A 14,835-nucleotide genomic window follows, 5' to 3' on the forward strand; every position below is an offset into this window, starting at 1 on the left:
AATATAAGGAAATTACTATATCAAATTCACGGGTGTTGATTTCTAATTATACAAGTTTAAATACTATAGTTTAAATAAGAATAAGAACAAGATGTTGGACTTGAATCCTTAGATGCCTATTGCAGATAGATTTTTACTAAGCCAAATAATTTGCAGGTCTGGATTGTTAAATCTAAATACAAAGTGTGGACATGATCTCTTACCTCAAATTAATCAAAGGCCAAACAAGTCAAATTTTTTGTTAGAGTTTGGACAGTTTCAAAATTTAAAATGGAATGTGGATAACCTAAAAACTAGTTTCTAGCTTGATTTCTTTGCATAGTTAGAAGAAAAACTTCAATTCTTTTTACCTTTGGCTATTAGATCTTTATGTTTGAAGATGATCAAGAATTATGTCTATTAATCATAATGTAATTTTGCTTATTTAACATGAATTATGCAGTTTAACTACTTTTCCACCAGCACTCGAATCTCTTACCTCTTTAAGGGAGCTGCATGCTTCCAATAACAAATTGGGTGGCCTTCCAAATGAAATAGGGAAGCTGACACAATTAGAAGTTTTGCGAGCCAACAATAATAGGTATTATTTAAACTTCTACATTTGATTAAGTATGGATAGTTTTTCATAGCTCATGCAATGGTAAATTTGGTCAAATTGGCAAAACTCTGTTTAATCAGTGTCTGGCACTTGACTTGTACTTTGTCCATCTGATTGATTTATATGTGCTTGTTTACATGTTGCAATTTTAAGAATGAATAAATATCAATTCTTATTGGATTATTAAATTCCTGGCACTAGTCCTTGTTAAGCCAAAGTAGGAAGAATAGATTATTTCACATGGGAAGTGATTGAATTTTCGCCCATGACTTTTGGACCCAAGAGAAAAGTATTCGTGACTTTCTTAAACCTTTATTTAGTGTCAACATATTAGTATTGGTAGTGGTTTTTGCTAAGATAATATTACTTTCTTAAACACACATGCTGCTTAATATCTTCATAATATACACAATAAATGATAACAACATGTGTGTTGAGAGCATTAATCATTTTATTAAATTTTCTTTTGAAAAATGTTTATAAGGAGCTTATCCTATATTCCTATATTTCTCTTTCCCTTTGTATATACATGGAAAGGAGTAAGAAGGCCATTACACATACTTATATATATATATATAGATATATATATATATATATATATATATATATATATATATATATATATATGTTTATACAAGTAACCCAGAAAGAATCTAAAAAAATAAATGAAGCTTTTTTTTTAAATTCAATCTACATCGGTTTTCAGCAAAACTGATGTAGATTTGTGAACACATCTACATCGGTTGTTGGTATAACCGATGTAGAATAGTGGTAAAATCTACATCGGTTTTACTTACAACCGATGTAGATTTGTACCCAAATTTACATCGATTTTTCTGATAACCGATGTAGAAGTGTTTGTTTTTCTAAGTCGCTCTATTCTACATCGGTTTTATAACCGATGTAGATTACCTTCCAGAACCGATGTAGATAATACATCTTGTAGTAGTGAATGGTCGATTAGCTTCGGATTGCACCAAAGATTGGTGAAGAAACACTCTTCAAGAGGCGCCACTCTTTAGAAGAGATAAGCCACTTCAATCCTCACCACACTCTTAGTTGAAAAGGATAAGAGAATTGGATCGATATCAAAGTGGTTAGAGACTTTCGCAAGAGAGAATTTCTGAAAAAATTTTGGAATTCACTCAAATATATCATCAAAAGTCTTTACAAAGTCAAGGAAAAGACTTATATAGTGAGGGAGAAGCTTGTGGTGCAAGCTAGACTAACTATGGTTCAAGTAGAACCATGGTTAGTCTTCTTGCACTCAAGCTAACCGGTCTAGTTATCTAGGAGGCTTGTGGAACAAGCTTCTAACTTAGAAGGTTGGAGAGCAAGCTAAGTTAGAAGCTTGTAGCACAAGCTATCCAAGTGTGTAGAGAAAGTTAAGTAATTTCAGCCAAGGAAGGGAACTAAGCGGCAAAGGGTGATTTCCTTCACTTAGTCCAATCCAAAAATTTTGGAATTAGTTTAGTTAGGTTCACCAAATGATGGTGAGACCTAACTAAATCAATTCCTTGGAAAACAATGGAGGAAAACAAGCCCAATATGTAAAATTTAGCCGAGGCTCACTTATGGCCCAATTACTAGTTACACCTACACATCTTACTATTTGTCACCCCACTTCTATTACTAAAAATATGAAAAACAATGACCCTTAATACAAGGTTAAATGGATTAAAAGTCTCCAAGTAACATACCCTAAAATCCCAAAGGGATAACCTATAAGAAAAGAAAGAAAGTGTCTCACAAATACAAAGGAAAAATACACTTATACAAGTAACTACTATGTACAAGTATCATACAATGTACATACAATGGAAATTAAGGGACTAAAAAGGGGAATCATATTCAATGCTCATGAAGGGCTTAGGTCTAATGAGTACCTCGTCTGTAGAAGCCTCCTCTAGCCTCCTAACCATGGACCTAGTTAAAGGTCTAATGGTCTTTAAGTGTGAGCCTCCTTGGATCAACCTTCACCCTTCTTGTCTTACCTCTTCCAAAAGGATCCTTGGGGAATAGATTTCCATCAATAAAACTAGAGATTGAGAAAGTAGAGTATTAATTGAGTAATTAAGGATTAAAAAAGTTGTATTAGGCTTCAATTTTTGATTTAATTGAGTAGAATGCATTGGTAATTAAATTGATTGAATGAATGAGTTAAGGATGACTAAAAACTTTTAGATTAAGATTTAATGTGTATAGAAAGTTGCATGCCTAATTAGGCATACTGTACGATTGAATTAGGATTTGTGTTCTTCATAAGAATTGTAACATTGGATGTTAGCTTTTCAATAGTGTTAAAATTACTCTTAAAGAAAGTCTAGAACTCAAGTTATAATCAAGGTAAACGAAGGTCAAGTTGTCATATTTAAGCTTAAATATTACAATTTTTTAATTTTTGAAAATAGTAGATGATAAAATCAATTCTTGATATCGATATAGAAGTTGTAAATAATTGTCTTATTATTCCAATAAAATTAGGATCAACATGATGTAGTAAGTATAACTCTAGATATTATGTGTTAAATCACATGATGGCATAGAAGCTTAAGATAAAAAGAGATAGTTTATGAGTTGCAATGGTGGGTTATTTAATCCTTTAAATGTGACACCTTCTACCTCACATGTTATCATAGTATACATTTTGATAGTTTTTCAAAAGAATTGTTCATATGGTTTTACTAAATAAAAATAAACCACTTGGATAGAAGCATTATATTACAAATCAAAACTAAACAATAAACCAAAACAAGGTTCAAAAGAGTAATTACAACAATTTTAAGGTTAAGTCTTAACATAAGTTCAACTAATAGAATAAAAGTCCTAATTTTAAACAAGCAACAGAAATTATAAACTCCTATTTACTGTCTCAATTTCACAACCTATCAAAGCACTCACAACATAAGGTCTAAACCCCATTTGCAACCTCATCATTCATAAATAGTTTTTCCCTCAGTCATACAACAAGACAAACAACAAAAGCAAGGGGAGTGATATGAGTTGCATGAGTCATTGAATGGTATGTGGATGATTTTGAGTTTGATGTATTGAATGAAGTGTTTTGGGACTAAGATATGAATGCTTGAGTGGATATGAGTTGTGATTGTGTCAAGTGTTGGACTAAAAAGCATGTAAGAGTTGATCAGGTGTATGAGATTGAGTACAAGGGAGATGAAGCTTGAGACTTCGATTTTATGTGATGGTCTTACTCTAATTAATATAACATTGGGGTTAGAGAAGATTATGTTAATTTTATGTCTTAAACTTAGAATTGTTTTTATTATATTTTATTTTATTGAGATTTTTTAAAGGTCGATTTGTATCTTCGTTGATGAACCTATATTACTTTTTTTTTCTATTTATAATATGAAGTTTTTATTTAAAACGTTTAAATCCGTTTATGGTACTAGAAAATAAAAATTGATTTATTTAATTTTTTCTATAATAACATTTTCATAATGAACGTTTGAAAGTAAAAAGGAGTCACGTTATCCGCAATGTGTAATCGATAAATCCATTTAGGATAGTTATCACAATTCAATAATTAAAACATGTGAAATAGGATAATTGGTGAGAACTAAAGAAGACTAGATAAATTATTCAAATTAAATATTATACTAAAATACTATGTAGAATAACTCTTTTTGTGTATATAGTTGCAAAATTTATTATCAAGTCGAACAGCAGAAGTACTTTTTAGAGTGACTTTTATTTTGTGAATCTTTTTAGTGTGACTGATACAAAAATTCGAATCTCACATTATGGAAAGAAAAAAAAAATTAGTCTGAGATCGTAATTCACTCTTACAGCAGTATTAGATTACGGTTTGGTACACAATTTCTGATTTTAATTGATATTTTTGGTATCACATTTCAATGTTGTTCTATTTTAATAATTAAGAGTGTGTTTTTTTTGGTAGAAAGTTTTTTTTTTTTGGTAGAAATTAAGAGTGTGTTTGAATGGAGAATTTAAGTAGAATAATTTATTTTTAAAAAATATTTAATTTTTTTAGGTATAATGTATACTGTTTTGATAAAAAAATTTATGATAAAAAAATTAAAATTCAAGAATTTGTAAAAAATTTTAAAATGGTAAAATTTTAAATTCTCTTAAAAATAATAAAAAATTAAAATTATTTATAAAAAATTTAAATAAAATAATTCATTTATTTAAAGAATTTTAAATTTTTTAAGATGAAATATTTTGTTTGAATAAAAAATTTAAAATTTAAATATTTCTTAAACTTTTAAAATTCTTCATTCAAACACACCATTTACAAATTTTCTGATTTGGTGTTATTTTTATCCTTTTCATTTATATATGACTTCAAATAATCTTACAAATTATCAAAATATTTTCTGTCTAGTTATTAATTACCAATATCCGTATGTACATCATCCAACACATTCGCTGCAAAATACAGATAGAACATCGATCATCAACATCCAACATTAACACTGCCACCTACCTCAATTCATTTGGTCCCCAATGAGTTTCAAACCAAATTCTGATCCATTAAACTATTTACTCCCCGTAAAAAAAAAAAATAAATAAATAAAGTGTAAATAGAAAATCCCTCAGCCATCAATAGCATCCCATAATACTCATTTCAATTATATATACATGGAAAAGAGACTTTTTTCCTTGCCAAAACCAAAATTGCATCTTTTTTTATTTCTATACAAAAATAATAATCAACCACACAATAACAACCACCACGAAAAAAAACAAGGCATCGCCACTTCACAAGAAAAAGTAAGGGAAAAAAATGGAAAGAAACTAATCTAAATATCCAAATGAGGTAATAAAGTGAAAAATAAGTCCTTTCGAGTCTCATTTTTACTAGATGAGATTCTAACTATTTAAAAAAGAATGAAAATAATGTATTTTTATTATAAAATAGAAATTTACAAGATTTAAAGGTGAGATCTTAACGCTAGAGAATCTCAAAAGAAATAATAATAATAAAATAAATCCACTCAAAAGAAATAATCTCTTCCCAACAAAGTGACCCTCCCCTCTATAAAAACACCAAGTCCAAACCTATTTTTCTTCACACAAAAGCATATTTTACAAAACTCTCATTCTTCACTACATTAAGTTCAATTTAGTGTAGACAAAAAAAAATAGTGATGGAGATGAAGAAGGTTGCTTGTGCTTTTCTCTTGGCCATCACCTTAATTAGCACCGTCATGGCTCACGGCGGTCATCACGAGGCAGAGTCCCCCGCCACCCCCGTTGCCACCCCATCTCCGGCGCACAAAAGCGGCGCCGCCGCCGCTCTTGGTCCATTCCTTGGTGCCTCCCTCGTCTCCATTGCTGCATACTACATGCAATTCTAAGCATGATATATGTACGTAAAAGCTAATATATGAAAAAGAAACATTGGTTGAATTATGAAAGTTATACACAACAATAAAAGGGTGTGAAATTGAGATTCCGCTCATTTTTATTTATTTATTTATTTATGTTCCTTTTCCATTTGGTTTTGTTTCAATTTGTTTTGCATTTTCTTTTTCCATAGAAACCTTGTCCTAGTGTTTCCTATCCAAAATCAATGTATTATGCATTAATTAGTGGAATGATTTCAAGATCATTTGAAAAAGTTTATTAGTAATTGTGTATTGCATGTTTTGGTTGGATCTTAATTCTAATTATGATTGCATCATTTGCGGTTAGGACCATTTGATTAAAGTAACTTGACATTTGATTTGAGCCACCCAGAAAACTTGATTTTTTGATGAGTGGAGAAAACTTTATTTGAATAGTGAAAACTATAGAATATTTGGATTAGAGAAAGAAATAGCTTCATAACAACATTTTCTGAGTGTTGGTCTATAGAGTGATTTGTACGTGTAAAGGTAGTGTAAAGATTTTTTTTTTCTTCTGCCTGATCATAAATTAATATAAATATATATAATAAATTTGTTGATGTTTTAATAATCATCTTAAAAAATATATTAACAGCGACTATTAGTACGGATTAAAATCTTCTGTCTCCAATCCTGTCCCCAAATCCTGTCCCTCCAATCACAATATGCCATCTAGATTATCATATTATTATTTTTAATTTTAATTCTGATTTTTAAAAGATATAACCAATTCTGTTACGGCTTTCTCTCACGTCCATTTCTCACTGCAATGTTATTCGTAAAAACTGCTTTATTTTTATGAAAATTACTGGCATGCCATTGCAGTATCAATGTTCTCCCACGAAAATCATAATGGTTGTATCTTTTAAAAATCAGAATCGGTATCAATGTTCTCCCACGCCATTGCGTTTGAATTCTACCCAGCCAAAAAGTGCCAAAAAAAAAAGATAAAAAATAATTCAAGAAAAAAGAATAAACTTTGCTACGTATACTACAGGATGAAGATCTGATACTATTATATTAACAAAATTATTATTTTGTTAAGTAGTTATATAATTTTTTTTCAAATATATTTATTTCTAAGAAAATATCTATTTCTATTTTATAATTTTAGAAATACGATTCACATAAATATTATAAATAGGAAAATTATTTTTAGATATATATTTTTTTTAAAATTATTATATTTAAATATTTTTAATTTCAAAATAATTTAAATAAAATAAATAAAAATAAAAGGTCTAAAAGAATATGTAATAGATATTGTTCATCGTCATATTTCTAAGAAATAAAAAATAACTTTCCTATTTATAATAATTTTTTTCCTAGCATTTTTTTTTATATTGATATTCTAATAACTTACACACTGATTATAAGATCTAATATTTTGCAGATTAGTGAGACTAAAACCAACAAGTTTTTAATTTATTGATCACACCAATGGGTCCTCTACCAAACACAAAACTTCACCAAGACTACAAACACACAAGGATGCATCAATGAATGCATTAGATTCTGAATTTCAACTATATGTGATTGTTGAAGGCTAAATTACATTTTGACTTTTGATATGTAAAGATTGCAAACTACTCAATTGTAAACGTCAAATATGAGCTAGTAAAATTGTATTGATGTATTATAAATTCATTAATAATAAAAAATATCATAGGTTAGTTTATTGCTATAATTTTTATTTTGCATTAACAATAACATCAAATGAATTTCTTGTTTGATCATAATAAGATTATCTAATAAAGTGAGAAATTTTATTTCTACGATACAAGGCCAAGAAAATATCTAAATTGCAATAGTGTATTTGCAAAGTTTGAAAAATACATATAACCAAAATTTTAAACTAGAATCATTGAAACATCTTGATGTTTATAAAAACTCTCTATGACCAAATTGCTTCACAGATCATTTTGTCCTTCTTTGCTTTGAGAATTTGTAACATCATTTGTTCCATGTTCAATGCTAGATAGTTGTGCCTGTACATATACATATATATAACCTATTTTATAAACGTAATTTAAAAGAAATATTAAACTAACAAAAATATAAGGCATTATAATTTATCACCTGTAACAACTCTGTCATGCTCATGTTACTACTTGACTCCATGAATGTATTGTTGGCAACATATGTGGGAAGCTAAATAATACAATTTTAATAACAATTACAGATTATCATATAGATTATAAATTAGCATAAAAAATAAAAAGTAAAATAAATTAGAGAATACCTGACTAAATTGAGATGAAGGCAATTCATTATCTAAGTTCTTCATGGAAGGTTCATCTTGTTGCATAGTTTTCATCTTTTTTCTTCTTTCAAGAATACCTTTTGGCCTAGTAGATGATCCTCGAAATCTTTCTTTGGTCTTTATTCCTTTCACATTATCCTTATTCCCACTACGCCAACCTTTTTCATTATTTATAAGTGAACCATCACTAGTACTAGCTTCCTTATCTCTAACTTCAAGACATACATCTATCTCATTCATGGCCTTGGTCAAATAACTAATAGCTATATTATATGTTTCTTCAGTTATCGCTCCTTTAGTTGCTAACTGAACTTGCATCCTACATATGTCTTTATAGCGCATACCTATTTTTGCCTTAGGGTCCTCATGGATTATAGAATGGTTAGTTGGTATGCCATTTCCCATTTTTGCATGTTTTGTCCATCTCTTTAATACATACATAGCAGGAATTTTCATAACATTTCTTGAAGAGAGAACTTTGAGAGCATGTGAGCATAAAATCCCTGCAAACTCATACCTTTTACAACTACACTTCACTGAACCAATAGAGGAGTCATAATGGACAGTATGTTGAAATAACTTCTTATATGAGGTAACTTTATATTCAGTAACTTCCCCATTTTGAGAGGAAATATACATACTACAATCATAACCACTTGATACCTCGTGTTGGATCATCTTAAATATTGCAGGAGTATAAATTGTTGCCGCATGCCGTAGAATTTCCACATCAAATGACAGAATTAAACTTCTTTGGGTTGCTTTAAAATCTGCCTTTGATTCCTCATATCGACGATCCTCTACCATTCTCTGAAAATGATGAAAAAATCTTAGTAAATCATGCTGATAACTCACATATTTTTTAATTACATTATTCATACTCTCATTTCGTTGTGTGGTAGTCATGTCTGCACAAAAGTTCTCTCGACCATAAACTAATGCCCATTTCTCCTTTAAAGCAAAAGTCTGTTTCAACCAACTATTGTCTTTAAGATCATATTTCTCAAGCATATTGTTCCAAGCTATTATAAACTCTTCTTCCTCTTCATATTCATAGATGCATTTATTAAAATCCTTACTGAAGTCTTTAAACTTCCCAAACACTATACTCAATTTCTTCAATGCATTTTGATACAAATGCCAAATACAAAGGCGGTGGCATGTTTCTGGCCATACCAAAGCTAATGCCTTTGCCATTGTTGCATCTTGGTCGGTAAGAATAGTCTTTGGTTTCTTTTCTGACATAGCTTTAGCAAAAGTATTGAACAACCAAATAAAACTTTCAGTCGTTTCATCATATAATAATGCTGCTCCAAAAATAATGGTAAGCTTATGATGATTGACTCCAACAAACATTGCAAATGGACGACCTTCTTTATTTTTTCTATAGGTAGTATCAAAACAAACAACGTCACCAAAATATGAATAATCAATCATCATCTTCACATCAGCCCAAAAGATATTAGTAATTAAGTCATCCTCATCGACTTGTATTGCATAAAAGAAATTAGAATCTTCTAATTGCATTTTTTGCAAGTACTCTAGCACACCACCTGTATCTCCTGACTTCATTTGCATTGTTCTCTTGGAACGTAAATAATTTCTATAGTCTTCGGGAATGAATCCAAGATTTTCATGACCACCAGCTCGCCTAGCCATTAACTCACAACTTGCTTTTGGAGTAATTCCAGAATCATCAGCTAAATGAACCTCGGCTACTTGAGGAATAGTCATTTTCCTTTGAGATCTAAGCAAATGACTCTTACTAGGAGTTGTAGTCTCATGTGCATGCTCAGCAATAAATTCAGTTACGCGATACTTTCCTGTTAAACGACTATTAACTTTCATCTTTGCCAAACAACCAAATCTTGATTGTGGTCGAGGATTTTTGACATTATCTTCTCGCTTATCTTTCCCACGATATCCTTCGCATGAACAACAAAATACTCTATTGACTATCTTCCCATATTTATCTTTATGCCCTTTGCTAATCCTCACACTGAAACCTACTCTATAAGCATAATCATTGTAAAAATTATATGCTGCATCTTCAGTCTCAAACTCCATCCCAACTTTTGGAATAAATTGACTAGGAATTGTATCATGTATTATATCAATTTTTTTTCCTTCAATTTCATCCACATTATCAATGCCCATTTCTTGATGTTCTTCTTCAGCCATAACACAATGCTCTAAACAAGTGACCAAGAATTAGATACGTATCAAATAAAGAATGAACTTGTGTAACAATCCAACAAAATTATAGTCAAACAAAACGAAAAACACACACGATGTTTAAAGAGATCAAATAAATCTTAAATCAAGAAGAAAACCACAAATTATGTAATGTGAAGTGGAGAAAAAGAATAGTAGTAGGAGAAACCAAAAGGTAATGAGAAACATGAAAATGACTTACGTAAGACCTTGTCAATAAAGTCTTTAACGCATTTTTAGATCTGTTTGTCAAAAGAGAGACAAAGCAACAAGAGTGATGAGTGGAGGCACAAGTGCTGTCGAAGAGAGCTCAAAAATAGGGGGCTGGATGTTAGCACCAGGCTAATGATAATGGAGGGCACACACAATAAGTAAAATAATCAATAATAGAAAGGAACGTTATGTGAAAAAGGAATAATCAAAAGGATGTTATATTTGAAAAAAAATTATATAACTATTTAACAAAATATTTAAATATAATAATGTTTTAAAAAAATATATATCTAAAAATAATTTTCCTATTTATAATATTTATGTGAATCGTATTTCTAAAATTATAAAATAGAAATAGATATTTTCTTAGAAATAAATATATTTGAAAAAAAATTATATAACTACTTAACAAAATAATAATTTTGTTAATATAATAGTATCAGATCTTCATCCTGTAGTATACGTAGCAAAGTTTATTCTTTTTTCTTGAATTATTTTTTATCTTTTTTTTTTGGCACTTTTTGGCTGGGTAGAATTCAAACGCAATGGCGTGGGAGAACATTGATACCGATTCTGATTTTTAAAAGATATAACCATTATGATTTTCGTGGGAGAACATTGATACCGCAATGGCATGCCAGTAATTTTCATAAAAATAAAGCAGTTTTTACGAATAACATTGCGGTGAGAAACGGACGTGAGAGAAAGCCGTAACAGAATTGGTTATATCTTTTAAAAATTAGAATTAAAAGTAAAAATAATAATATGATAATCTAGATGGCATATTGTGATTGGAGGGACAGGATTTGGGGACAGGGTTGGAGACAGAAGATTTTAATCCCTGTTAGTACACATGAACAAAACTGATGTGTGTAAAGCAGATAGTGACATAATTGGATCTATATTAAACCCATCCACCACTCAACTATATTTTAACGGTTTGAATTTGGTAAGTAAATTGTGTTAGACATTTTTTTTTGTTCACTCAATTAAAAAAGAGCTGAATAACGAGTGAGGTTCTGAACCTATCATCTGTTTGACCCAACATAATAATAATAACAACAACAAACAATAATTAATAATTAATTAATAAAATCTAATGAATTTTTCAAACATAAATTACTTATTTTAATATTACACATAAATATTAATTATTTTGTTAATCATTATTCAATTTATCCCTCTATTTTTAAAATTTTTAATTTAATTACAGTATTTTAAAATGATTCAATTTTGTCCTTTAATATTGAACATTTTGTTTAATATTATTTTTTGATTCAATTTTATTAATGTTATTAGTGTCAATTTAGATAAAAAAGATAATATTTAATATTCTTAAAAAAATTATAAGATCAAATTAAATTATTTAAAAATAGTGAAATTAAATTAAATCTAAAAATAAATAGAAGAATAAAAAATATAATTTAACCTATTTATTTTTAGATTAAATATATTTTTAATCTCTCAAAATTAAGATAAATTTTTTTTAATCCTTTAAATTTAAAATTATTATTTTTAGTCCTTGTAATTTTTAAAAATTGTTTTAATCCTTTAAGTTACTAATAATATATTAAAAATGACAGATTGAGACAATTATGTAATATCAACTAAGTTTAATGCAATGTTTTCACTAATAGAGATAACGATGGATAGATTTTATGTGACAATATTTGAAAGATTCTCTAAAAAAAATTGAGTTTAAGGACTAAAACATGATTATTATTTTTTTAAATTATAGGAATTAAAAAGATAATTTTAAATTTAAACGACTAAAAATATTTTTTATTTTTTATTTTTTAATAAGCTTAAATATGTTTAAACTGCTTTCAAATAGCTCGATTTTCATATTACTACCTATTAAATTTATTTTTTGTTTAAATTACCTGACTAATTTTTTTTTCAATTTAATAGACGTTAGTTCCTCTCTGTTAAATGATGACGTGGTTGACAGACTGCCACGAGTCATCACTCAATCGTGTATGCCATGTTAGCTAGATGTATACCTCACTCACCATGTCATTTTCCACTCCAGTTTTTAAATTTTGACCCCAATCGACGACGCCAACCACATCAACAAGCACAACTTTCGCATCTCCTTCATTTGCGACTGCCGCAACCTCGGCAAGACCCTCCCACGCATTCGTGAGGGTGCCGCCATGATTCGCACCAAGGGCGAGGTCGGCATTGGCAACATCATTGAGGTCGTCCGCCACGTCCGCTCCGTCATATGGTTGACATCCGCCTCCTCCTCAACATGGACGACGACGAGGTCTTCACCTTCGCCAAGAACCTCGCCGCCAGCTACGACCTCGTCATGCAGACCAAGCAGCTCGGCCGCCTCCCCGTTGTCCAGTTCGCCGTCGGTGTCGCCACCCTCATGATGCAGCTCGACTGTGACGGCATCTTCGTGGCTCCAAGGTCGAGAGGTTCGCCCATCGCTGAGTATGCAAAACAAAATTTTTTTGAAAATTTAAAAATTGACGTGGGAAATGACATGATGAGTGAAGTGTACATCTAGCTGACATGGCATACACTATTGCGTGATGACATGGTACTCTGTCAGTCACGTCATCATTTAACAAAGAGGGACTAACGTCAAGTACTAAATTGAAGAAAAAAATTAATCAAATAATTTAAACTAAAAAATTTAATTAGGTAATAATCTAAAAATCAAACTAATTAGAGGTAATTTGAACATATTTAAGTCTTTTTAATATAATATTGTTAGTGAATTTTATTTGGTTTTACTATGCCATTTATGCTTTTAGAAGTGGAAGCTAGTTCATTTGGGTTCAGTTTGACCAAACTTAAGATTTATTTTGATTAAACAATTGGATTTGAGTTGGATTTATGCTTTCTGTTGGGATGCAAGCAAAGTCCCACATCGTTCAAACAAGAGGATGAATATGAGTTTATATACACAGTTGTCTCCATTGGTCGAGCGACCTTTTGGGTAATGTCCAAAAGCAAAACCGTGAGGGCTTGGGCCCAAAGTGGACAATATCTCACCAATGTGGAGATATACACATGTCGTAACCCCCTGATGCACAACAAGTGGTATCAGAGCCGATGGTCTAATCAGGTGACCAGCTCGACAGGTATGATGGCTGGCTGGCAGGTGGATCCAAGTTTGGGATCCCTTAAGTTGAAAGTCTTCCTAATGGTGGGTCCATGTGAAAGAGAGGCTTCCTAATGAGGAAGGTCATGATGGAGCGGCGGTGCAAACACTCTGAGCGTGAGTGAGCTCTGTGGGGCACCATCGGATAATACTCGTAATTTTTGCTACAAGGAAGGGCCAAACCGTGGTCCTTTGTTTGAGGGGAGAATTGTTGGGATGCAAGCAAAGTTTCACGTCGTTCAAACAAGAGGATGAACATAGGTCTATATACACACAGTTGTCTCCATTGGTCGAGAGGCCTTTTGGGTGATGTCCAAAAACAAAACCATAAGAGCTTGAACTCAAAGCGTACAATATCTCACCAATGTGGAGATATGTGTATATGTGTGGTAACCCCCTCGATACTTAACACTTTCATTGCCAAGCGATTTAAGTTAATTTAATCTTATCTTGATCGGGTTACGTTAAATTAATTAGTTTGATTAATTAAAATATTAATATATTTAAAATTTTAGAAAACAAACATAAAAATACATTAAATTGAAGTTATATACATGTTTCAAACCACTAAAAATTACAATGCCTACAAGTAATTTGTATTTAAGTTTTCATGTTTTTTTTTATCGGATTTAGATTAGTCGGCAAATTCTTTACCATTATGATGTGAGCCATTTTTTAAGTTAATGGATTAATTATCACATCGATTACCGATCAAACAAATCGAATTGAAAGCCAAATCTAAATTTTTTGTATAAAAAAACAATAATTAGAATTAAATAGAATTCATGAAAATGAATTTAATTAGCTTATCAAGATCATAAATTGAGAACTTGAAATTTTGAAAAATATAATAATCACAAAAATGAAAGAATTACCTAATAAATTAATTAAATAGGTAAAAAAAAGTTTAAATTTGTCTACACAAAATAAAATATTAAATAAATTATTGTGCAATTTATTTTTTAAATGTTCAATTCAATTTACTATTGTTAAAATACTCAATTTGAACATCTAACTTTTAAAAATAAATTTGATGTTATTTAGAGATAAAGAT

At 30.1% G+C, this 14,835-nt stretch overlaps 2 protein-coding genes across 2 annotated transcripts; one reads left to right on the forward strand and one right to left on the reverse strand.

Annotated features, from left to right (window-relative positions):
• Positions 1–7,883: 7,883 nt before the first annotated feature.
• On the reverse strand, positions 7,884–10,417 carry LOC109817905 (protein FAR1-RELATED SEQUENCE 5). The gene is made up of 3 exons (XM_083064735.1): positions 8,216–10,417; positions 8,053–8,124; positions 7,884–7,961 (listed from the first exon to the last, which is right to left on the reverse strand). Exons 1-3 carry the CDS (start codon positions 10,415–10,417, stop codon positions 7,884–7,886), a joined length of 2,352 nt encoding a protein of 783 aa, XP_082920861.1.
• Positions 10,418–12,890: 2,473 nt separating this feature from the next.
• On the forward strand, positions 12,891–13,181 carry LOC109793601 (putative pyridoxal 5'-phosphate synthase subunit PDX1). The gene has a single exon (XM_083064736.1). It carries the CDS (start codon positions 12,891–12,893, stop codon positions 13,179–13,181), a length of 291 nt encoding a protein of 96 aa, XP_082920862.1.
• The last annotated feature ends 1,654 nt before the right edge of the window (positions 13,182–14,835 follow it).

The sequence above is a fragment of the Cajanus cajan genome, chromosome 10, assembly GCF_000230855.2.
Source record: "Cajanus cajan strain Asha chromosome 10, NIPB_CcT2T_4, whole genome shotgun sequence".
In the NCBI taxonomy this organism is placed as follows: domain Eukaryota; kingdom Viridiplantae; phylum Streptophyta; class Magnoliopsida; order Fabales; family Fabaceae; genus Cajanus; species Cajanus cajan.

Bases quoted from the DNA above. Each gene is read 5' to 3' on its own strand.
- LOC109817905 (XM_083064735.1), bottom strand. From the start codon at position 10,417: ATGGCTGAAGAAGAACATCAAGAAATGGGCATTGATAATGTGGATGAA. The intron at 8,125-8,215 runs GTATTCTCTAAT...TGTATTATTTAG, and splicing joins CTTCATCTCAATTTAGTCAG to CTTCCCACATATGTTGCCAA. The intron at 7,962-8,052 runs GTGATAAATTAT...GTATATGTACAG, and splicing joins GCATGACAGAGTTGTTACAG to GCACAACTATCTAGCATTGA.
- LOC109793601 (XM_083064736.1), top strand. From the start codon at position 12,891: ATGGTTGACATCCGCCTCCTCCTCAACATGGACGACGACGAGGTCTTC.